This window comes from Mixophyes fleayi, chromosome 1 (assembly GCF_038048845.1).
Source record: "Mixophyes fleayi isolate aMixFle1 chromosome 1, aMixFle1.hap1, whole genome shotgun sequence".
In the NCBI taxonomy this organism is placed as follows: domain Eukaryota; kingdom Metazoa; phylum Chordata; class Amphibia; order Anura; family Limnodynastidae; genus Mixophyes; species Mixophyes fleayi.
This window is the reverse complement of record NC_134402.1, coordinates 307295915-307319987: the sequence shown is the minus strand read 5'-3', so window position 1 is coordinate 307319987 and position 24073 is coordinate 307295915. Positions and strand designations below refer to the sequence as shown.

The 24073-nt window shown below is 40.2% G+C and overlaps 2 protein-coding genes across 3 annotated transcripts; one reads left to right on the top strand and one right to left on the bottom strand.

Annotated features, from left to right (window-relative positions):
• Positions 1–425: 425 nt before the first annotated feature.
• On the bottom strand, positions 426–17033 carry LOC142157517 (polyadenylate-binding protein 2). 2 transcript variants are annotated; one of them, XM_075211195.1, is made up of 7 exons: positions 8387–8749; positions 7797–7911; positions 4946–5013; positions 4685–4791; positions 2238–2325; positions 1252–1400; positions 426–1138 (listed from the first exon to the last, which is right to left on the bottom strand). In XM_075211195.1, the coding sequence occupies exons 1-7, from the start codon at positions 8708–8710 to the stop codon at positions 1099–1101; spliced, it is 891 nt and encodes a 296-aa protein (XP_075067296.1). In that variant the 5' UTR covers positions 8711–8749; the 3' UTR covers positions 426–1098. The 2 variants fall into 2 exon arrangements, with proteins under 2 accessions (XP_075067296.1, XP_075067297.1); XM_075211196.1 differs by lacking the exons at positions 426–1138; positions 1252–1400; positions 2238–2325; ... (2 more) ...; positions 7797–7911; positions 8387–8749 and adding exons at positions 14226–14872; positions 15044–15469; positions 16770–17033.
• Positions 17034–17376: 343 nt separating this feature from the next.
• PPP1R3E (protein phosphatase 1 regulatory subunit 3E) lies at positions 17377–21895 on the top strand. Its single transcript, XM_075211194.1, has 3 exons — positions 17377–17782; positions 17857–18270; positions 19318–21895. Exons 2-3 carry the CDS (start codon positions 17869–17871, stop codon positions 19810–19812), a joined length of 897 nt encoding a protein of 298 aa, XP_075067295.1. The 5' UTR covers positions 17377–17782; positions 17857–17868; the 3' UTR covers positions 19813–21895.
• The last annotated feature ends 2178 nt before the right edge of the window (positions 21896–24073 follow it).

Genomic DNA, 24073 nt, shown 5'->3' with positions numbered 1-24073 from the left:
CAGCAAGTTTTACAACGACTTATAAAGGGTCCTTCAGCTCTGCCATAATAAAATGGCATGTCATGCAGCAGCATTTAAAACATCTTCTCCAGCATCTAAGTAATTTTTAGATTGCATAAAAAGTGGTAATGCATTTCAGTCAGCATACAAATTTCTTGTGTAACACCACTAACACTAGCTTGCACAGCAATGTGTCAAACACTGCAGATTCTTACAAGGTATGGGATGTTTTACATGTTCGCAAATGTTATTCTCATTCTTTATAAAACCAAAATTTATAGTTTAGCAACAGATGTATGCAACTAGGTCAAAAATCTTTTTTGGGGTCCCATGACTGATAGGAAATAGTCTGTGAGGAATATAATCTTGGGGGCCCCAGAAGAGCAGACAAAAATGCACATTCAAATAGATCTTCAAACACAATATCCATTTTACCAAAACTTTTTTTTTTATTTTTTTTTTCTCCTTTTCCCTGCCTTCCACTATATAAAAAAAAAAATCTTAAAATAAAAAAAAAAAAGAAAAAAGAACAGTCTAAAACACAAAAGATGCCCAGCTTGTTTCTTCCAACAGTATGCGGGAATCTGAGCTAGAATAAAACTAAAGAAAAGGCTGTTGTGAGGGGCAGCTGAGTCTCTCCGGGAAACAAGCTTCTCCCATAGAAAGAAACCTGCAAAGATAAAAACACGCAAAACAAAAAAAAAAAAAAAAAAAGAAACAGCAGGATGTTTAGCAGACATCACCCTCCCTCCCCACAACTGACAACACACTAGGCTGGGAACCAATCAATATACATTCTTTGAGGATAGTCAGGCAATACCCCAACATGGAACATACACTCCAAAAGAAACCAGGGACAAATCATACACTTACACTGAGAATTAGGACAGCAAACCTAGTTTTCCCCAACATACATCAAGCATCAGGAGCCTGGCCTACCACACCAATCTTGAGATAGTGTTTGGAGGATGTACATGGAGCACACGAGAAAAGGATGGCCCACAAGGGACCTCATTTTAATAAATTCTTAAAATTCCAGTCTTCTTTTTTTTTCATTTTTTGTGTTTTTGCCTTTCAGGTCTTCCTAACGTTATATTTTTAGTAAGGAGAATACCATGACGTCACTCGAGCCCGACCCCTGAAAGAAATAAGCTTAGTGTAAGCAGAGGCTTGTTAGAAGGTTACATATCCCACGCCCATCTACAAAATAGATAGGACCACCATTATTTCCTGCACTGATTAGCCCCAGACCTGTACACGCGTCCTCTTGGTCTGGCAGTGAAGCCGCTGTAGAATCGGGAACGGGAACTATAGGAAGATGCCCTGGCTCTGTATCTTGCTCGTGGAAAGCCTCTGTCTGTTGTGCTTATACCAGGTCTGTTGGTCCTTTTGGGAACCACCTGTGAAAACAGACAAGTTAACATCCAGTCAAAGTACAATGGCATGTTCTAAAATCAGCTCTGAACCACCAAGTTGTTTGACACCGCTACCAAAATGAATCCCTTATTCTTATTTTCCAGCATTTTATATTGATAATTTGTTTAAAAAGCAATATTAACAAATTCACTAGTCTCATCAAGCCCTCTATGTGACCAAGGAAACTTAGCACAAATATAAGGAGACTGAGCACAGTTTATGTCACACTACATGCTCACACCCTGTCCCATGCATGGCCCTCAATCAGCCCCTGCCTCATTAATTATAACCCATAATTACATTTCAGCAAGGGAAACCCTGTCAGACACAGGAGGGCAGGGAACAGTTTAATAACAATGCATGTGTCCAGTACAAAAGACATGTCTCTGGGGAATTACTGTAAATATCCTCTGCTTAATTCTGCCTAGAACAGGGGAATAACATAGGATACCATTTGGTCAATCCTCTGTGCAAGCTTATAAGCAAATTTATGGAATTGTGCACACACCAGCTGTCACTCATTGTTAAACATTTCTAACCTGGCCACACCCCCAAATAATTGTATTGTTAGGATTATAACACCTCAGTTGATTTACAGGAGGCTCTGAAAAAAGATTATGGAAAAGATTGCAAACAGTGGAAGTGTACTAAACGGTGAGCTTTTCAAGTAAACTTTGTAGCATCACCATTGCAACTAGCTATAGACAACTATAAGAAAAAAATATGAGCTCCCTTTAAGGAACAATTTTTATTTTAACCAATTCTTGAAAGTGTGTATGGGAAAGTTATTCTGAATGTCAAATACATTTGCACAAGCTTACTTTTATCTGTCGACCTCTAAATAAAGACTCGTCCAGCGCCATTGATGTCCGAACCGATTCTTTATCTGAAAATTCAATGTAGGCAAACCTGCAGAAATGGAATTTTTTGAGTTAACTCCTTAATGTCATACAAGGCTGTACTTTCATATAACAAACACTCCCAACAACTAGAACTGCAAAAGTCAATAAAAACATGACAGTGCAGCATACTGATCATTTCTAAAACCTTGATGAGGTGGGGTTGAACTCCTTTCCCCATAACTGCACACACAGTTCTACAACTAAAGTACATACTATCTGGATGTTTAACCCATTCTCTGCTTGTTGCTGTGATCTGTTGTGACTCAGGACATGTCCAATAATTCATTAAATAATAATCTACCTGACTAACATCCCCATCGGTAGCTTTTCTGATTTTAACATCCAACTGATTATCTACATTTACTGTGCTGTAATTTCCTCTAGGGCACCTCTTCTAACCATCATGATCAAGTTTTCCTCCAGACCTTGTTTAGTTTGAATTCTTTAACAATCCTTTCCATGTCCCAAACCATCAACCTGATCACCTGCAGTCTCCACCATTTAAACGTCTGCACTCTAACGCAACCAAACATCCTTATACATGCTGAAACCTCACTAATATTAATTTTCAATGTTGCACCTCTGCAACAATCCCCCCAAATTTCTACATTTTTATTAATTTCCTGATTTAACAGTACCACATCTTCATCCCACCCTAGACACAGCCTTTGCTCAAGTGACTAAAGCTACTCTTCTCTGAATAAACCATCTCGGAGCCATGGCACACGAAACACGCTACCTTCAAAAACTCCTCCCACATAGAACATTGGCAAAAGTCTTATGCCTCCCATGACTTCAAATATGCTGCCAAGAACCGCTCAAACCGTTTGGAGACTGCAAAACAAATATACTTCAATCATTTATTGCTGATGAAGCTTCTTTAACCTAAGCATCTCCACTACATTTAAACCTCTTCTCAATCCTGCCTCACCAAGCTGTGACCAAGATTGTTCTTCCTACTACAAGGACAAGATCTTAAATTAAATAGTATGCTCTTCTGAACAAACTACTCAATTATCTGGCACATTCTTTTCATTTAATACCATAAATGAAGATGAAGTATATACTCTACTCCTTCCACTCTACAACCTGTCAACTTGACCTAATGCCCTCACAAATCAGTCCATCTCAATCTATATTCATTCCAGCCTTAATATCTAATTTTTTACTCTCCCCTCTATTTCCATTCTTCAAGCACATGGTTGTTGCTCCTATTCTGAGGAAAAAGCTATTCTTACCCAAACACTCAGCTAACTCAGAACTTCCACGTTCTTCCAAGGCTCTTGAGAGGCTTGCCTACATTTTCTTCAAACGCTTACTTTCCTCACCAACGTTTTTGTTAGACTTTCATTTCCAACACTCTAGAGACTCGAATAAGGAAGATCAAAGTTTTGATGACTGCTTAATTTAAAAATCATTACATGTTTCTAACTCTCCTGGACCTCTTCTGCATTTGACACTGTGGACATCTCGCTTATCTGCATTCTCTAGGTCTTTAAGACACTTTTGCACCTCACTTCGATATCAAACCATTCCTTCCATGCTAGTTTCTTACAATGCCCCTTCCCCCGTGTTCAAGGATCACAAAGCTCAGTCCTTGACCCTTTGTTTTATCACACTGCTCTTGGAAAAACTTTTTGAATCTCAGTGTCACCTCTGTGAATGACAATTTTACCTATCTTACCTTCCCTTCAGTTTCATGTCATTGTATGTATATTGTTTAGGTCATGATCATCTCAGTGTACAACGATTCGTATGTCAGCTCTTTATAAGTAAAAAAAAAATGTGCTAATCTTTACACCAGTGAGCATCTATTTCTGTTATGAACACAACAATGAACCTTAAATGTCACGATTGCTGCCTAGGTGTCGTGCTTCGCTCAACTGTCCTTCGTTCAACTCCAACTGGAGTCAAATCACTTTACACAAATCTAACAAATATTTCCAGAATATGCATACAAGAGTGCACAAAAAACACACGGCGACCAACGTGTCGTTAAAGCTAATACCGTTAACCGTAATTTTAAGCCTTTGCAGCGGGCAAAAAAAGCCAGTGGTGAAATTACCGTATTAACTGTAATTACGCGCTCTATTACCGTAACATTGTTAATAGTGCGCAGGCCGTTACTTTTTACAGTAGCGCAGCCAATAGAACTCCACCCGAAATCTTGCAATCAACTCCAATATCCAATTTAAGATGGATATTTTCTTAAATGCTAACAGTCAAAGCTTTTAGCATCATTCAAGATAACCCAGCCAATACATTTCCACAAATTCACATTTCAGTCTAGTCCACATTCAAATAGTGCTTGTTTCATTGCAGCGTTCCAGACATGCCATACTAAATGTTTCACTCACTACACTTACCCCTTAGGATGACCTGTGAACTTATCACAAAGAATGGTTACCCTGTTCACAGAGCCACAGCCATGAAAATGTGCCTCAAGTTCTTCTGCTGTTGCCCCATAATCAACCTGCACGAGAGCATAAAGGAAACATTATTGACTAGTGCCATCTTTACTGTATGCATATGGGTATTACCATCGCTCTGAAGCTAAAGCAGTTGTATTAACACATGTAATGTATACAAATATTCCCACCAGAATGCCATCAAGTACAAGCACTTACATTTCCCACATATATTGATCGAGCATCTGCTTCCATCTTCTCTTCTATTGACATGATAACAGGACCAGCTGCAGGACAAAAACATTCCAAATTAGTGTTCCCTGTAGCAGCCACCAGCATGATAGTAATAACTAATGCAGTAGCATGTAGAACGCAGTGGAACGTAAACCTATTATGAAAATATTGCAGCACGTTATTTGCTTTCATTGTCTTAACCAGACCAGAAAATATCATGTTTATAAAGGTCAAGTTTTCCTATTGACTAGTTTCCATGTATGTTCAATGGGAACAATACTGAATCCACCTCCAGTATGCTGAACCCATAAAAACAAACAAACTTTTGGGTACCCTTTAAGACACTATGGGGCATATTCAATTCGCTTTCGGATTCGCGGTAACGCGCGTTACCGCGAAAAGTGCGCGTTCTTGTGGGTATTACGGTACCGCATTAACGCGGATTTTCGTTCGCAACCCTATGGGCTGCGAACGAAAATGCACGTTATTGCGGTAACGTGTATTACGTTTCGCGGCTGTTCCGGCGCGTTACCGCGAATCCGAAAGCTAATTGAATATGCCCCTATATCTTCATTATTTACGATTACCAGGTAGACATCAGTACAACTAAGCGGTCCATAATTCTATCAGAAGCTGTGATCTCATACATTTACCAAACATGCTGACTGGCCAAATCTAGGCTCTCATTTATATTTAGTCCTGCCACATTTTACACATGACACAAGTCTGGAAGCAAAAAAAAAGATTCAAAAGGGTAGGGACGGTGTTTTCACAAGCAGCAAAGCATTCAAACTTGAGTTCTCTAAAACTCAATATGAAAGAATGTAATGCATTTAACATACGTAACAAATATTTGCAGGATAATTGTTTATACAATAAAATACCAGCCAAGTCAAACAAAAGTTATCTTAAAGGGACTAGTAAAATAAAAAACAAAACAAAAACAGTTTTCATAGTTTAACTTGAGATGTTAGACATATCGGTTACATCACATTGTGAAAACTACTACTTTTAACCAGCTCTACTATACAAGATATTTAATATTTAGTGGTCATACAACAACCTCAGCCTACATGTATAAAACGTTTTAAAAATGTTAAACAAAAAACTCATCTGCAAATATAAAAAGGATATAACAGTGAATTCATTAATATATATTAAAAGAAGGGCCTGATATGATATAAACATCCAAAGGAATAAACACGGGACCTAAAGTGTTTGCAGTGCACCATGGACTGCCTGATCATTATGTACAGGACTGTGATTGATCAAGACTGCTTTCCATTCTTTGGACATATTATGAAGATTAATCAGGGAACAAAAAGGGTTCAATTCAGAGGTGCTTATAAGGCCAATTCCACAATAGTGGTAGTAAATTCACCAATGATTTCAAATCATAATCCGTGTCAATCGAATTAGAAACATCAAGCTTATATATGAAATGCAAAAAGCAAGAGATATGAATGAATGATATTAACAGCCGGCATTGAAACTACCGTAATAACGGTATTTAAACGCACTATTACCGTAGCGCACTTAACGCGGCCAATTAAATTCCCCCTTAGAGTTTAGTGCCGTCTGTTCAATACAGAATTACATTAGATGCTGGCTGCAATATGTATTGCAGACAAATGTAATAAATACTTTTAATAGTTCAAATGAAATTTGAAGTAAAATATTCATGATGTCATGAGTATACAGCACAATCTTTTACTGCTCATCTTGTTCATACTAATCACACATTTCTCCACATTCTATATGTGGTTTCAGTGGAAAACTATAGTATATCTTGTATTTTATGTTTAGTACTGATTTAAACTAATTCTTAAAGTAGCATAGATCGATAAACGTAATTCTGTAGTAAGTCTTTTTTGCAATACAAGACTATTTCAGTGTTTTGTTGTAATGTGAATAATACCCCCTTTTACTAATTTGCATGCAATTTGGAATTAGCTTGTGCTAAACATTTATCTGTGCACCTTTGACTTGCCTTAACAGCTATATTATACAATCATGTATGTCCCCATTTGATACTGTAAGCACAAAAGCAATTTAGAGTAGAGGTAGCATGCACAGAGCAGTAATAGTATGCGAACTAGCAGGACACAAATTACTACAGAAGGTATGCTTGGAGACTGGGCATATGTTAAAAGGTGACAAGTGGTTGGTCCCGTTAAAAGTTTATTCAGATATGAACTATGCAATTTTTAATGTGGTAAATTGCGCATAAGAACTGCAATCACTTTGCACAAACAGAAATGGCTCCCAGCAAATGCAGTGAGCCACTATCATTCACAATCTAACGTGGGGGAAAATATGGAACTGACCCAAAAAATCACTCACAGTGAAAGTTTAGCAGAAATTATTTTTGCCAAATTGCATCTCAAATTTAATCATTCTTTGCAACTGTTAGTTACTTATGTCATCCTTTTAGGTAAAAATTATTTTGAAGTTATGCTGAACAAGCTCAAAATTTCTGTCCCCCGAGTGCATGCATTTAAGCCCTACACTGAAGATGATACACAGGGGTTTGGCTGAACCTATTTAAGTATTTGTGTTTGCTGGCCCTGTAATATTTATGCAAAGCAGCAAAACATGCTCATCACAAGAGCAGCCATAGACCTAAACAGGTAAAATATGTGTTCTGCTTTGGTGCTTAATACAGGCTTTTGAATGGGCCAAAAATATATGGACTCCATTAACTGGACTGATTGTCATCCAAAAACAATCAGTGTATTACTTCTCCAACCTTTAGAGTATTTTGGATTACATGAGGTGTTTCAGGAACTATTATGGGATATTTGAAGGCATTGGGTACATTAGGCAGAGTCCTTACCATTGCCAGGTGGAGGGCTCATGTTCATCTGTTTCTCGACCTCATTCTGCAGCTCCTTTAGCTTCTCCGCTTCCTCTTCCATCTCTCTTACACGGGCTTTGATTGCCTCAAGCTCCTGTATGTTAAACATGTAAATGAGCTCATTTCCTCAAATATGTAGTCACAAAAAAACCTTATTAAACTTTACCAAAATGAACCCACATCATTTGTGGCGTTTGTAGGCTCTTCCGTGGTTTTATGGAAACCCCCCACCTCCCCACCCACTGCCGTAAACCAGAGATAGATGAACGTTAGCATGTAAGAGAAATCAGGTTGTAAAGGCCTCTGGGACTGGTGTGGGTTACTCTGTGGAAAGTGCTGCGTAATATGCTGGACCTATGTAAGGGATAATACAATACACACTGCTCATTGCGGTGGATATGTAATGTCTCAGAACACAGGCTACATCCCCCAGTCCCAGGAGATGGCCCAAAGCTTCCCTGCGAGGACCTCCCAACCCCCCATGCTTCCATTACCTGGTCTCCTCCGAGCCCCTCCCCCGGCTGTGCGGCCTATAGCCAGCGGCATCATGTCTCCCCAGCGGCTCTTACCGGGTCTTCAATGGCTGGATCTCCCCGCAGTTCCCCGGGCTCTTCCTCGTCCATCTCTATGTCTTCCAACTCCTCCAGACCCCCAGCACCTCCGCTCCCAGTGCTCCCTCGTCCTCCGGATCTCCTCCCTGTCGTTACTCTGCCCCCTAACCGTCGGCTCCTTCTGCCCGGGCCCAGCAACTCAAGATCGAGATCCAGTCCTCCGCGACCCATCGACTCGTCTTCCCCGGGATCCTGCACTCCACCGGCCGAACCGGCGCCGCCGCGTAGCCCGTTCTCGTAGTCTGCCCCACGCAGTGCCGCTGCCGAGGACACCGCCGCCATCTTGATGAGAGCTAGGGCGCCCGGCTGTAGGACCAGCCCTTATAACCGAGCTATGTCTGCGATTGGCCAGTCCACGTGCCAATCTTGGCGGAGCAACCGCCGATTGGCTCGCGGGCGGTTTATTGTTTCCTCAGGCGCCAGGTAGAAGCCCCACCCATCCGGTACTTACTTATTGGTTTTCGCTGGTTGTCAATCAAGAGGGGACTAGTATCTTTACACAGCCCAAATACCAAGAGCAGGGCCCTAGTTGTGTTACAGCACTGGTCCAAGTAACATCGTTTGCGAATTTAGGAGTGTTATTGGCGCAATTTGTTATTGTTTCACACTTGTAAATTTACCATTATCACTACATTTGAAGTGTATATATAATCAATGAAAATAGTGTTCACATATTATCCCCAGTGCATGTTTCCAACATCTTTCGTGGCCAATTCAGACAAGTGGTTAATGAGCGTTTAATAGTTATATGCTCAGGTGGTGTTCCATATGGAACTCAACAGGCCTGATTCTTAAAGCAAAAAAAATAGTAAGTTTTCTATTGAACAAAACCATGTTACAATACAAGGGGTGCAAATGAGTATTATTTTGCACATATGTTAGAGGCTAATTTTTCAAGTGGCACACAAATACTTGATAGCTTTATTTGTACACTGAAATTTAAAGTTGTTTGTATGTTCTCCCCATGTTTGCGTGGGTTTCCTCCCAATGGGGCATGGACTGATGTGAGTGAGTTCTCTACAGTGCTGCGGAATTATTGGCGCTATATAAATAAATGATGATGATGATCTAGGACATGCCCTACCCTAACTATAAATCTGCCATCACATTTTACATGTACCCCTTTCCAATGCTACATGATTTTACCCAGGTGCAAAGTTAAAAAAAAAATTGTTTGCTTTACTTTCCATAATGAATCAGGCTCAACATGTGCAAACCTCTCTGCTGTTCAGGGTTGAAAAGCAAAGGTCAGCCCTAAAAGGTGGAATGTTGGCCATATTTAATATCCCAGCATTTGGGGCTGATCTGTTATTTCCAGCACTGTTTTCTGAACAGCAAGGACATACTTGCTAACTCTCCTGAAATTCGGATCGGTCTCACGGAATCCCGGGAGAGCTGGAAAATCTCTCGCATCCTGCTACTGTCTTCCCAAAATGACGCAATTTACGGTGAATCCTGTTATTTTGGCCCCGCCCCAAAACATGATTTTCAGGGCGTGGTGGTGCAAAATGATGTGATTGGTCGCGCCCCGCCCTCCAGTCATGCCCATCTCCCGGCAAAGACTTAGCAAAAGTAGGTAAGTATGAGCAAGGTTATGTAGGTTCCATATTTGCCTTCTTTGTAGACTACTAAAGAGCAAGACCCTGATGCTCAGTGACACAGCAGAGCGCTGGGCCATGATGATGTAAATCATATCATCCTCTTTATAAGGGAGGGGAGGGATCAGGGAAAGTGGCCTACTCTCCCAGGAGAACTCCCACAAATTAATATGCCTGCACAATGTTCAGAGCAATTTACTTCTGTCATGTTTACACACGTCCGCATGTGCAAATTCTAACTAAAATACTCCTTCAATACTGTTTTAACTAGGAGTGCAGATCCTGAGCATCTCAGGTTAGAGTGGAATCAATCCAACCAGATGCAGTTGTCATCCCCCATTAGATTTTTTATTTCATCACCACAGAAGTGGAGCCCCTTCATTTGTCAACTGTAAGTGTAATGTGCTACCTTGCCTGTATCAGCTCCACATTCATATTTCTTGTTATTAAACCTGCTTGTACAGACATGTTTGGTTAACTATACACTGCATTCTGTGAGAAGAGGACTGAGCTAGACCTGGATGGCATGAAGAATGAAGATCTTCAGAACTAGATGTCTGAGTATGCACCTACTTAAATTAAAATCTGTGTACTTTTGACAGTTGCACCAAACATTTCTACAAAATAATGTGAACATGAACCCACCCTCCCACTCTATTACATTGTTAGGAAGAAGATATAGAACTTATCTGGACAATCCCTTATGGAACAAAAGTCAGTTTTTGTCCTTCAAGTGTAAACCCTATTGAGGGTTTTGCAAAGGTGTATAGATAAGCACACTACTCTGTTACCAAGGGGTCTGTTTGTCAATACTGGGCAATATTTTTTTCTTTTGCTGCTTATTGCAACATTAGAAATTCTTCCATTTCCCAATTTAACAAGAAAAGATCATTTGGGCAGCTGAGCAGTGCTCAGTTCACCAGCGATACTGATTGGCAGCGGTAAGAGGAGTCTTATCATTTACCAGCCCAGTGAAGGGTAATTCTGCACATGGGGAAGTTTTAAAGGAGGCCCTCTGCAAAGGCTATTGACAATAATAGTCTTTACTAGCCCAGGGGCTTTGATAAATAGGGTGAAGCCTTACATTTGTCAAAAACACCTTTTTGTTGGATTTAGGGTTTTTCACTATCTGATTAAAAGACACCCCCACCTCCTGCCGTTACAGATGCTGACCGCTGGTGAATACTTTGTAGATTAATAGTCCTGTTTAGTACGTGAATAGATAATGCTGCTTGGGATCAATGAGACTATCCACCCAGGAGCTGTGGATGGTTTCCAATAATAGCAGGGGACCAGGTATGTATTAAATGGGTTAGATGTGACTGACTAGGTACCAAGGATTGCACAAAGAGATTCATCCCTTTAAATTCAAGGGCTTTTTGTATGCTTGAAGAATACTGTTTATGTGGAATGTAGTCATCCCATGATTTTCAAGTACCCTTGATACTGCAATTTCCATGCTCTAATAAAGTGACTTAGGAAACAAGAGTGGGAATTGAGTATTTTCCGAAAAAAAGCTCACAACATAAGTTATTAATTTCCATCAGATTCTTCTCATATTTGACCCTTTCATAATGGCGTAAGATTGATCATTCTCTGCTTCTCAAGAAGCTTAGTTCTTTTTCAGTATCATGCCATGGTCAGGGCTGCTACCTGCCCTGGTTTTGTCAGTATTCATTTTCTAGTCTCTAAAAATATGTAACTATTTTCCTAATATGCTTTGCACATAAATAGAATTGGTATGACTTCCCATGAAAAACAGGCCTCATTTTTTCTACATCCCATATAGTAAAGCAGGGAACATAACAAATCATACTGACTGATCATTACGGAAATTATGGATCTTTTTCCATATACACAGTTATGCTTGTAGGAGTTCATATAAGTTAGTATGGAGCACTATTATAGATCAGGTCCAAATTCAATATTTGTAGTCTTGTTTCTGAGCTCGAGATGAACATTGCAGTATATTAATATCCTCTTCAGTGTTCACTTTTTCCCTACAACCAAGTTTTCTTAAATATGCTAGGAAATTCACTTGGTAACATTTCACAAAGCAATCCCCATTTCTAAAAGTGAACTATTCCTCTTTTATTTTTTTTTAAGCCCAGTAGTTTAATTTTCTTTAAACATACATGTCCAACAGAAATTGTTTTTTTTCCTGATGTATGGAGGTGAAATCTAGTAGTTCTACCTGGGGTCAGAGAAGCTATAAACTTTAGCATGTTGTAGTTAAACAAATATAGCATGCAAGGAATTTAGGGATTATAACAGGAAAATAAATGCAGCCAAACAGTAACATTACACAAATGGTTAAAACACTGACTTTTAAGTGGTGTCATGAATGGAAACTCTGAACTAGAGATTAGAGTATAATCACTAACTTGGAGTCTCCTTTCATATGAAACATATCAGTGCTTTTGTGATTAAGAGATGTGCTTAAAACCTGTTTAATTGCTCGTATGACGCTACTCTAAATGCTGTATTTTGTAACTCATGAAATACTAGCCTTACAGTGCTATTTTATTGTACAGTCTCTCTGACTCTTGACAATACTTGTACAATGAATTTGCATTCAATAGTAGGGAGACACTCCCACATAGCTTTTTCTACTTTGATTACCTAGATGAGAGGTGTGAAAGTGTAAGCTCCAAGAATGCAGGAAATCCTTTTCCTGCATTCTAGGAGAGTGGTGTAAACCTGGATACTTTTCTTAACATGCAATTTCAGGCAGCTGGGCAAATTAAGAGATTGTATTTTAAAATTACTCATAAGTGGTATTTACCTGAAGACAACATGAAACAAATAACAATAACTATCTTATTATCAATTTGATATAAAGAAAAGATACAATGAAAAGAGCTGAGAAATGTTCCTACGCTATAGTAATCTTTTGTTAAAAAGTATATGCCTTTAAAAGAGAACAATCAAAATATAAATTAATATAATCTTACAATTTATTTAATTACAAAAAAAAAACATTTTGTATTATATTTATGTATATGGAGTAGGGTCAGCTTATAGTCAGCAGAAATCAACATTGCTGAAACTGTTCATGAAGACAGCTGGTCCAGACATGAAAGCTCTCAATAGGCAACTTACTAAAAAGGAAATCATAACATACAAATAAATAAAATCAAAACTGCATTTCTTCTAGTAAAATTTCAGATATCAATTATTTTTAAGATTACCCAGTATTTGAAAATAAATGTACTCCCCCTTAATAGTTTTTCCTTTTATTGTCATTCAGACATTAATGAATGTTTTGTAAGAATTTGCTTGAGCAATGTTGTAGCCAGTACAAACATTTTGGGCTGACCCATGGTTTCCAATACCGTTCTTCAGAACGGCAAGAGTGCAGGCACTCAGATCAAAGATCCAAAAACCTGCACAATATTCAGACATGTACTCTTGCCACATTCTGCCTGGCAATTAAACATTCATAAACCACTTGTGTGACTGTTCCCTAAACAGGAGTATTTTTGAGTAATCCAATGTGTGCTAGTACAATTTTCATAAATACAAGTTCTTACCGAAGTGTATGGAACTGCTTAGCCATATACAAGTTTAAACCTGTTTCCAATGGTAGACACATAAAAGTCTGTTTCATGCCAGGCATCTATAACCAGCTTATTCCTCCAACAATAATACATCTTATAGTGCTGGGACTGGTAATCAGCAAGGAGTGGGCAAGTCCATTCGTAAAGTATGTCTCCTGCTACTTAGGGGAAATAAATTCAGGCACAAACAGCAAGACAAAGATAACTATAGTTACAAAATGTCAACTACCACTTTAGAAACGTAAAATGGGGGCATATTTTTTTTAATATATGCCTTAAGACTGTAAAGAAGTAAAGTATTGTGGAAGATGAAAAATAAGAACATATTTGGGCAAGGAATCTTTAAAGCTTGGGTAACTTGCACCAATCACCTTTGTAATAGTGTTCTGTGTATACAGGACCCACTGCCCCTTTGTGGGAGCTTCCTCTTCTCATATGGAAGCTGATAGTTGATATTCCACATTTCCTTTTTAAGTGAGATGGAGATCAATCCCACTGGCTGACAGCAGAGAAAACATACCATTTGCAAGGACAACAACTTAGATGAATATGATCTGTAATCACAACTGAAAAATGGAGTAGTGTGACACCTATCTGCTGACATGGAGTGGGCTCTACAGTGAATAACAGAGATTTAGAAACAATCCTTTCTTTTAATTGCAGATTTAGACATGGCTTCTTTATTGCCCTCAAATACAAGAAATGATCCACTAAAGAGAAAGAAGCTCCCACTACAAATTTCATGAGAGTGTAGCACTAGCAGCAAGAAAAAGCAATAAATACCAGCACTGCTCACAGACACAAATGCATACAGAGCAATACAGGTCGCTCTTCCATCCACAAAGAATCACAGGCACCTTGGACACATACAAGCATTGCTTCCTCACAAAACAAACAGTTCACATGCACTAATAAAAACAAAGACACTGAATGCAGACATGCTGTGAATAGACTTTGGGAAAAACAGCATACTCAGCCTACACATACACAACACTAATAAAAGAACCAGCATTCTTCCACACACATGCAAAATAACAACCTCATGTACAATGTCATCCATCTCCAGACACACAGCTTGTTGCGCATGGATAAGTACACTGTTTGCAAAGGACATTTAGTGTCTGTTGCTTTCTGTGTCACTTGCTGGCAAACAGAGCTCCCATTGTCATAAGAGCCCCAAGAGCCACCGCCCCAGTCAGTACGGTCTTCAGTGAGGCCCAGTTCCCCTCACGCTGTCTCCGTGCTTCTTCTATAGCACCGTCCCCATACAGAGAAAGGAACCCATTCTGAGGAAGAGAGACAAAATTACATTAATGGACGGGCACACAATATTGTTATATAGGATGCTTCATACATGCGAGCAAGTGTGAGAGGATTAGTTAGTTGGTGGGAGATATGCTGTAGGATGTGTGTGGAGGAAAGCCATGTAAATGTACAGAAAGAGGAGCAGTCCTCACCCATCCCCCGTTGCTCTGCATCCAATCTCTCAGGTTGGTCTCTATATATGTCACCATCCAGTCTTGAATTCGTGGCAGTAGGGGTGCCATCTCCTTGTCAACACTCTCTGCACAAAGTGCAGCTCCAAACACAAAAAATGCTACAACACGACCCCAGTTCACCCCACCTTGGAACAGGCCACTAGCCACCTCTGCAAAATGCGTATATGCGGTGCCAGGGGTCACATGTATCTGGGTGGAGATTTCACTAAATGCCTGCCGGAAACGTTCTTCAAACTCATCCCCAGCAGCACGCATGGCTGAATGCAGAGCACAGGATGCAGGTCCAACCGCCTCTGGGACCAGACCCCGCTGGCACAGTTTATACCGTACAAAATCTTCCACCAGGGGACGGGATCTTGGGTCAGACTGCGCCATCCAGGCTCTCTAAAAGATACAAAAAAAATTAAAAATAAAATAGATTGGTATATAAGAACTGCATAAAACTGCTTCATGGCTTTATAGATGAGAAGCCTGAACACCCTTTAAGAAATTATCAGAACAATAATCCACACCACAAGGAGATGGGAAGAGATGCATCCCTGGTGTTAAATGTTTATGAAGGGGAATCCACCTAGTGCTTGAAGACCTTCCAAATATATAAATCAGGTACACCCATTTAAAAGATAAATAATAAAAAAAATCTACCATGTCTATACTGATTGCATTGATTTTTGTGATGTCCTGCTATAGGTGTTTAACACTTTTGACAGAGTCGCCCATCTATTAACAAGCACTTAATTGATATGCTCCAATTGCTGGGAAAAAGTATAGAAGACTGCATCACATATACTATATCCCTATAAGGACCTGAAAATTAGTCTTCAGGCTCCTAGGGAAAGCCCTTAGCAGTTACTAAAAGAAACATTGCTAAGCAGATTAGCACTACATAGACAGAATACAGGACTGGGGGTCTATTAGGCCTACACTTCAGCATCATCAGCTTTAGTTGCTCTTTGAAAACCCATCTCTTTTTTAGAGGCAAACTTATCCCCGATAACACTATTCACACTAATGCACCCTCACAACTGTCCCAATCTCCACTGAGCCACATTTGCTCCTCATGTTTCAGCTGTGCCCTCTTCCCCTTAGAATGTAAGCTCTCTAATGAGCAAGGCCCTCCATACCCTTTGTTTTCATGTCTACCTTGTTTGTCCCCGTTTTATGTATGTACTGTTTTCCCTACTGTACAGTGCTGCAGAGCACTGTGGCACCTTACAAAGCTACAATAATAATTAGCCTGCAAGACCAAGTACTCCCTCAGTTAGGCTAGATAGGAAAAGCCTCTTAGTCAAGTCACCTGGGCGGGGTCATCATGATTAAACAGCTCCAATTAACATTTTATATATCCAAAGAGAGAAAACCCACATGAGCAGAATACGGGTGGGAAGAATGATTAACTCTGACAAAACTACGTTAGGTAAAAGAATGGGACAGAAATAGTTTAAGATGCAGAACCAAGTCAGAGTAGCTTCCCTTCCTGGGCCAGCACCAGCAGTGTCTCTACTTCTATACAGAGCAGGTGGCATAAGATGGAGGAAGACAAGGTAATGGGGACAAGTGGGCAGAGCCGTAGTCACGGATTCCCAGAAATATGCGATTTCATGGTGACTGGTCCCCTGTACCCTCCTCCTTCCTGGGCACCTGCAGCTCACGTAGTACTCGGTAGCCCTCCGCCTCCTCTTACCAGTCATGTGCTGCTGGGGGCTCCCCCGTAGGCGGCTGGCATCATTCTCATGCTGGTCTCCACCACCTCGGCCCGTTTCGCCGTTACGCTCCCTTCTTCGGTTTAAGTCGGAACCAGTTCCGGTTCTGTCATGGCGACGCCCGATGACGTACAGACAGCCACACTAACTGTACGCTGATTGGACAGATCTGACTACCACACGAGAGAGGGGAGACCCGCCCAACCGTAAAGTCTAGATTATATGGGTAACTGCAGCGCATACTCGCTAAAGTGAGTAATGCAGGCGCAATCATTGGCGCAATGTGCGTGTATAAAGCGCGTATGCTCCACACCACGAATCCAGGCAATCTGCCACTCCATCACATGCGTTCTCCGCTACACCTTCCCCGCACTCTACCGCGTCATGTGCATGCACCCGGCCATGCGGCTCCTCATTAGCGGTGCATGTTCCCACTTGTGCGGCGCCTCATGTGTGTGCGATCTCCCCAGCACTGCGGCACCCCATACGGGCTCCGTCTGTCACCGACAGCACAGACTGCGGTCTTGCTCAGCAGCTGGGTCTCATGACCTGCATGCCGGTCTCTTCTTTACTACCCTCCGGCTTCCTCATTTCCTCGCGTCTGCTCAGGTCCTCAGCACCTTGCGATTGGCTCCGCCCCACAACTGCCCTCCAATCCGGTGCCTGGACAGCAGGAGGGGGGTACATACGGTTGGAGGCTCTACACTGAGCATTACGGTATTGGTCCATGGAGTCTGCATGATGGTGAGATGCAGAGGTCTCAGGAAGATACAGAGGACGAGAGGTGGGGAAAGGAGGGCAAGTGAGGAACAGCTCAGTGTTGCACAATAGCGCAGTTGGATGGATATTAATGATTTGGTGAAGACTGGAGAGTGCAGCTAACGTGGTGCAGAGGTGTGTGAGGACCAATGTCACTCTTCCTTGAGGAAAACACTTCATATTGGCTTTAAGCACTGTATTTACCAGCACATCCCTGCTATACGGTTTATGAAGGGTGTGTATATTATTATTACTATATTTGTGCAAGTAGTCATAGCCTGGTATTGATGCATTAATGTTATTTATTAGATTGTAGGGGTGATGTCTCGCCCCTCTCGGCCTCCCTCAGGGGACATTCCCAGAAATCTGAGTTATATTGCTGGGCTGTACGAACGCGCCTATTATCGCACCTCAAGACCAAGCATAGAGGAGCATGATGAGGAAGAAAAATTGGGATCTAACTCCACAGTGAAAGCCCCAGCTTTTCATCGGAGGCGGCGATCACGTTCTGCTCCTGCATTGCGCGTGTCGCGGGGAGAGCGTCACCGAAGTCCAGAGACCAGGAAGAGAGTACGCTTTGCAGATGCTCTAGGGTTAGAGTTGGAGTCTGTACGCCACTTCAGAAATGAGGATATGCCCTGTATTCCTCAGCATGTGACCCACCGACTACAAAAGGAATTGATGCCACAACTTACAGGATCTTGCAGCACCAAGGAGCATGCGGTATGTTGTGGAATTTCTTCACCACACTATGTTTTCTTATTGTTCATCATAATGCATCAAAGCAAAGCTTGCATATGCAATTACAGAGCTTCTATGGGTTATTTGTGAACATGCACAAATGTGGATGCTCTGTCCATTTTCAATGCCAAATGCACCTATTTATGTGCTTCGCTCATACATAGCTGCACTTGCATTGAGCATTTGGGAAATTCTGCCTCTAAATAAATCTGTGCCCACTTCTAAGAGATTTGAGACCTGGGGGTAAATGTATGAAACTGCGTATTTTGCAAGTCCCCGAATATCGACGACTTTGTAGGGGGAATTTAAAGCCGCAATGACTTTATAGGCAAAACTTGCCTTTAAAAGCCAATTCCCCCTGCAAAGTCGTCGATATTCCGCGACTTGCAAAATGCGCAGTTTCGTACATTTTATCCCCTGGTTAGAAATGTGCATGTTTGAAAAAGAAAAGACATCCGTTCAAAATATTCTCTACTAGCAGTGTAGGAGCACCTCCTTTATTGAATTAAACATTTTGTTTTTTCTCTTACAATACTGATAATTCCAGTATAACTAATATTCATGACAGTGAGGGAACCACAGCAGTGTCTATAGTACTGTTGTGTGCTTGATTACTTTGAATTATTACATGGGTGTCGTATGTGTATAAACATGCATGGTTGGTGCAAAAACCATCCAATTGAAAGCATAGGACTACTCCTGATTACTAGTACTTTTTTAGTAAACAGTCCTTTTGTAGGGTAAAATAAGCACTGCGGTACCCAGAAACCCCGTACATGTGCCCTTTCACCCCCTTGCATCTAATGTTTGCATTTGGGTGCAATTTGAGAAGATGAGGTCATAATGAAGAGATTTTCCTCACTGGAAAAAGCACCCTATGGTCCTGTGGGTAGCTGCTGATATGATCACTAATGTACTCTACATATGATTTTACTGTCTTTAATAAATAATAATACTGTGCGCTCATATCTTCCTGACTGGAATGTCTCTTCTTGGTGAAGAATATCTAACTCATATGTTGTTTTCCAGAGCTGGTGTGAGGCTCGGCATGTCATATCTCCCTCTTGGATAGTAGAGCCTGGAACATGGGAGAAACAAACTTGGGAACGCAGTGCATGGGATCAGCAGACGTGGGATCAGCGTGTGTGCCTGCAAAGTATGCGTTGCGAGAGCTGCTTTTTGTGGGGGTCTGTGAGAGTCCTGGATCTGGCTTATGAAAAAAGAGTTACAGTGCGATATTCTCTTGATGGTTGGCTTTCTTGTCAGGATACACATGCTCTGTATGCTGCACGTCTCTGCCATGGGGGACCTGGGCACCCTGGGACGGATCTCTTCACCTTCCGACTTCCTCTACCACCACAGGACCAACCACAGGCTTTATCACTACAATTTGCCATTCGCTATCAAGTGGGAGAGGAGGAGTTCTGGGACAACAACAAGGGTAGAAACTACAGCCTGGGTCCACTTGAAGCTGGGACTTCCCGGACTCGGGATACAGAGAATGGATGGATACATTTCATATAATACAGAGGGGTCCAAGGTCTGTCCTCTGAGAAACTGAGCAAATATTGGGTATTTCTAAGTAACACCAAAGAATAGAGAGCAAATGGTCACTGTCAGCTTGTGACAGCTCTTATGCAGGTTCAGGGTCCAGAGCAGACTGAAGCCTGTCTTCTAACTGATTCTGACTTCCCCCCTTGAGCAAAGAAGGTAGTTAGCCATCTTCTGGGACTCTTTCCATTAGCTGGTACTGGGAACATAGTACACTGCAGGTTTTAGGTTACAGAAAGAGAGAGAGGGGGGTGGTAGTACAAAAGTGGAGAACCTGTTAGTTTTCAGTTAATTTGTTTTATATATAATGCCTCATATACTATGCAAGTGTTAAAAAAAAAAAATGTTTTGTTTTTTTATATACGCTCTACCTGGGAGTGAGCATAGGAAAATCATGTGCCTTGTATACAAATGTAATGATGCTGTTTGGGAGTTTCTATAATGCGCTATCTTCACTCCTGGGCAGCTTTTTTTCCTATGTCACCGCTCCTCTGAATATGAATCCTCTGAATATGAATGAAGACAGCTGCCCTGAAGTTAGGATAGGCATTAAATATGCGAAGTGACTTGACAGTGTTGCCACATTTGAATACAGTACCTGCTGTTTTTCTATTGTTTGTCCCGAACCTGGAGGGCATAGAAAGACTCTTCTTTTCTACACTAGCATAGAGCACTATGTGAGTAATAAATTATCTGAAATTTGACAAGTTCAATTTAACTGTTGAGCATGATGTTTCAGCAGAAAATGTAGAACATAATTGAAATGGAAAGCATATCTCAGTATTAAAAAAAATAAAAAAAATTCTTGACTACCGCATAAGTTTCATAGATTTGGGGGGGTGGGGAATGAAAGGAATCTATCAAATTTGACAGAGGAAGAGCAAAAACAAAGGATTTCAAGAGCAGGCCTTGGGTCTCAAAATACTAGTGGGGCGTTTATTAATCATAGCACAGCTTGTTGTTAAATCATGTCATTGTGCATGCGTTATCCATACAAAATTTTATCTATTGCTGCACTCAGACTTAAGCTATTAAACTTTTCTTTTTATTGGATTTCTGGGCGATGTGTCCATATTGCTGGTGTCTTTGCTAAAACATACACTTCAGTATAGTGCACATTAACCGCTCATTTTTAAAGGCTTTGACCAACTTGTGCCTTATCCAAGTTCTTAAGACGATCAAAATTGACAGTGATCAGCTAGGAATATTTAAAGGGATGCATGGTCTTCAAGCCTGCAGAGGGTGATGTGTTTGGTCAGCTGCCGCTCATGTCCAATCACATGCCACTGTCTTCAGCTCAGAAGCCTCTGCTATTTTCAAGTGTGGCTTAAAACCTGCGTTTAGGCAAAAGTATGGTAAAAATCCAAATAGGACATTGATTTATGTAAACCTAAAATGTCTTCTCTCTTGTACAAAATGTCTCATTTTATCTTGTTTACTAACTAATCATCTTGAAAAAGATATCGTTCTAATGGTTTTGCTAAGAGAGGTGTGGGCAAATGGAAAATACAGAGTAGATGCTGGACATAACTGTGTCCCTATATACTTAAATTCAATGGAGCTACAGCCATACAGGTCATAAGACAACACAATAGCTTCCAGGGTTTTGACAATAATTAAGAAAAGTAAGGCAGTTCAATTAATTTGAAATAAAGCTGCATTTCTTGCTGCTAAAACCTAAATGAGTGATTTTTACATTGATGGCAAATTTAAATTTGCCTACAGCTCTGTGTTTGAGGAGTAGACTAGGTGGGTTAACAATATACTGTATGTTTATTGCATTTTGTTAAATTGGATGCGATAGGCAGCTGAGTTGCCATTTGTTTTTCAGCCAAAATGGAAGGCATCCAGATCAGAGGGTCTGATGCTTATAAGCACAATAATTGTTCTTGGTAAATGATCATATGACTTGCAGGCATTATAGGTTGCAAATAGCGGATATGTATTTGAAGAGCCGCAGGAATAGAACTGATTGAACGCAAGTCTGGTTTGTATACTATTTGTGAGGGATGGACTGTGGTGTATGTGGTCATGCAGTCTGTGTAGTGAACTGGCCATGTGAAAATGCATGAAACTGCAAGCATTGTTGCTGAAGTGGTGTTAGCAGGAAGCCACAATCCAGCTGTGGATGATGTAGTACATGAGAAGGTAAAAGGATGTAGGCAGAAGGAGGAGGGAGGAATACTATTGTTGTATAATTAATTGATTATATGGTTGTGAAACTAGTTTATTGGGGTGGGGGTGAGTAGGAAGTTTTTCATGAACATACTCTCAGTATTCGAAGGCCTATTTATAAGATATGACTGAAGTATAGATAATACTAATCACTACAAATATTACCTCTGTTTGAAGCGTCATACATTCTCAGGGAATCTGAGGGCTAGAGTTGGCCTGTGGACTGCTATTGTGACTAGTAAGTATTCGTGTATAACTCATTGAAAAGAGCATGGTATTTTATCCTGTGGTTTCAAGGAGGGTAGCTTGTATTGTATGTAGGAAGTAGAGTCTAATAAAAATGATTTATTGAAAGGCAAAATGTAGTTTTACTAGTTGTTTGATTTACTACACCTTGTATTTTACATTAAAGTATTGTATAATGAGGTTGGTGTTCTAAAATATATTAGTAGTTCATAAAGTTAGGACAAATATGATTATTTCATACAAGCAAAGACAAGTACAATGTAGAAATGTTTAATGTTGTATAAATACAATAAGGCAAGATGCACTCTGTTGGGTGGGCAGAGTTTACCAGGTATAAATCAGTGGCGTATATACTAACGAGGGCATGATTTTATGTGATACTGATTTATAAAGTGAGGTGTAATGTGATTAATACATTATACTCCTCACTGTATGAATTAGTAGTAAACACTCATACAATGTGTAGGGTAAGGTGTAATGTACTAGGGGTTTATACCAGTACGTAATAATGCACTACTGAGTAATACAATTTTCTGAGGTTGTATGTATTCCTGGTTCATACAGTAATAAGGGAATGGTGTAATAAATTAGTTGATCACACAAGGAGGGTAGAGGTAACATATAACATGATGTTGAAATATGTTTGTTTGTTTAAACCTCAGAGGCCTTATAGTTGCCTTATCTTTACCGTTGTTGTTGTTGTTGTTGTTACTGTGTATGTTAATGGTATTGTCTTGTTTAAGCCATGTGTAACCCAGGAATGAAACCTTAATAAATAAAGCTGCTTCTGAATTCGTAAACTTGTGGTCTTTGTGTATACATAAGTAGGTTTTTTTTTGGAAGAGTATATACCACAATTCTAAATATTTTTGTGTTTATAAATATTGGGTTGTTGTTCTGGCTTAATTCTCAACATTTTTGTTTTATTAGAGTAATAGTAATACTTTATCCTAAAGTACAATTCTGTGATTGTATGTGTATGTATATGTGTGTGTGTGTGTGTGTGTGTGTGTGTGTGTGTGTATATATATATATATATATATATATATATATATATATATATATATATATATATATATATTTTTGTGTGTGTATGCACGTATACTGTCTTAAAATATGTGCAACCTAAAATACACATGTGAAATGTAATTTTGCAGCCGGATGTTTATGTCCATTTCTGGGCAGCATTTTGGCAGCCGTCTCTAAAAAGCCCATTATGAGCAATTTTCTTACCATGATACCCTTTCTAGTATGTTGTTGGGGGCAGCACGGTGGCTTAGTGGTTAGCACTTCTGCTTCACAGCACTGGGGTCATGAGTTTGATTCCCGATTGTGTGGAGTTTGTATGTTCTCCCTGTGTATGCGTGGGTTTCCTCCCACACTCCAAAAACATACTAGTAATCTGAACCCTAAATATCCCTTTTCAGTGGACCTTTGAGTAAAAGTCAAGTGAGATGCTATTCCTGGTTTTTCTCCTTCCACTATTTGTATCTTGTACAGTTACAAATTTTAAGCTTGATGTTGTGCATAAATGTTTTGATTTTATTCCATATGTGCAGTCCTTTTCTCAGATCCTTGATTAACAAATGCACATTCTGTCATTCATTCTGTGACAGAGCACATGAGCCTTTTGTGGAGTTGATATGAGATTAGAAATTGTGTGAAGTGGCAGTTTGTTTGGGTGGGTGTTATTTTTTTACTTAGTATCTAAGGTTTAATCAGTGATTTAATGTTTTCAATACACTGAAAAATATATCTGTCCAAAAGAAAATTTTTTTTTTTTTTTTATAATTTATGCTGTTATATGCAAGCT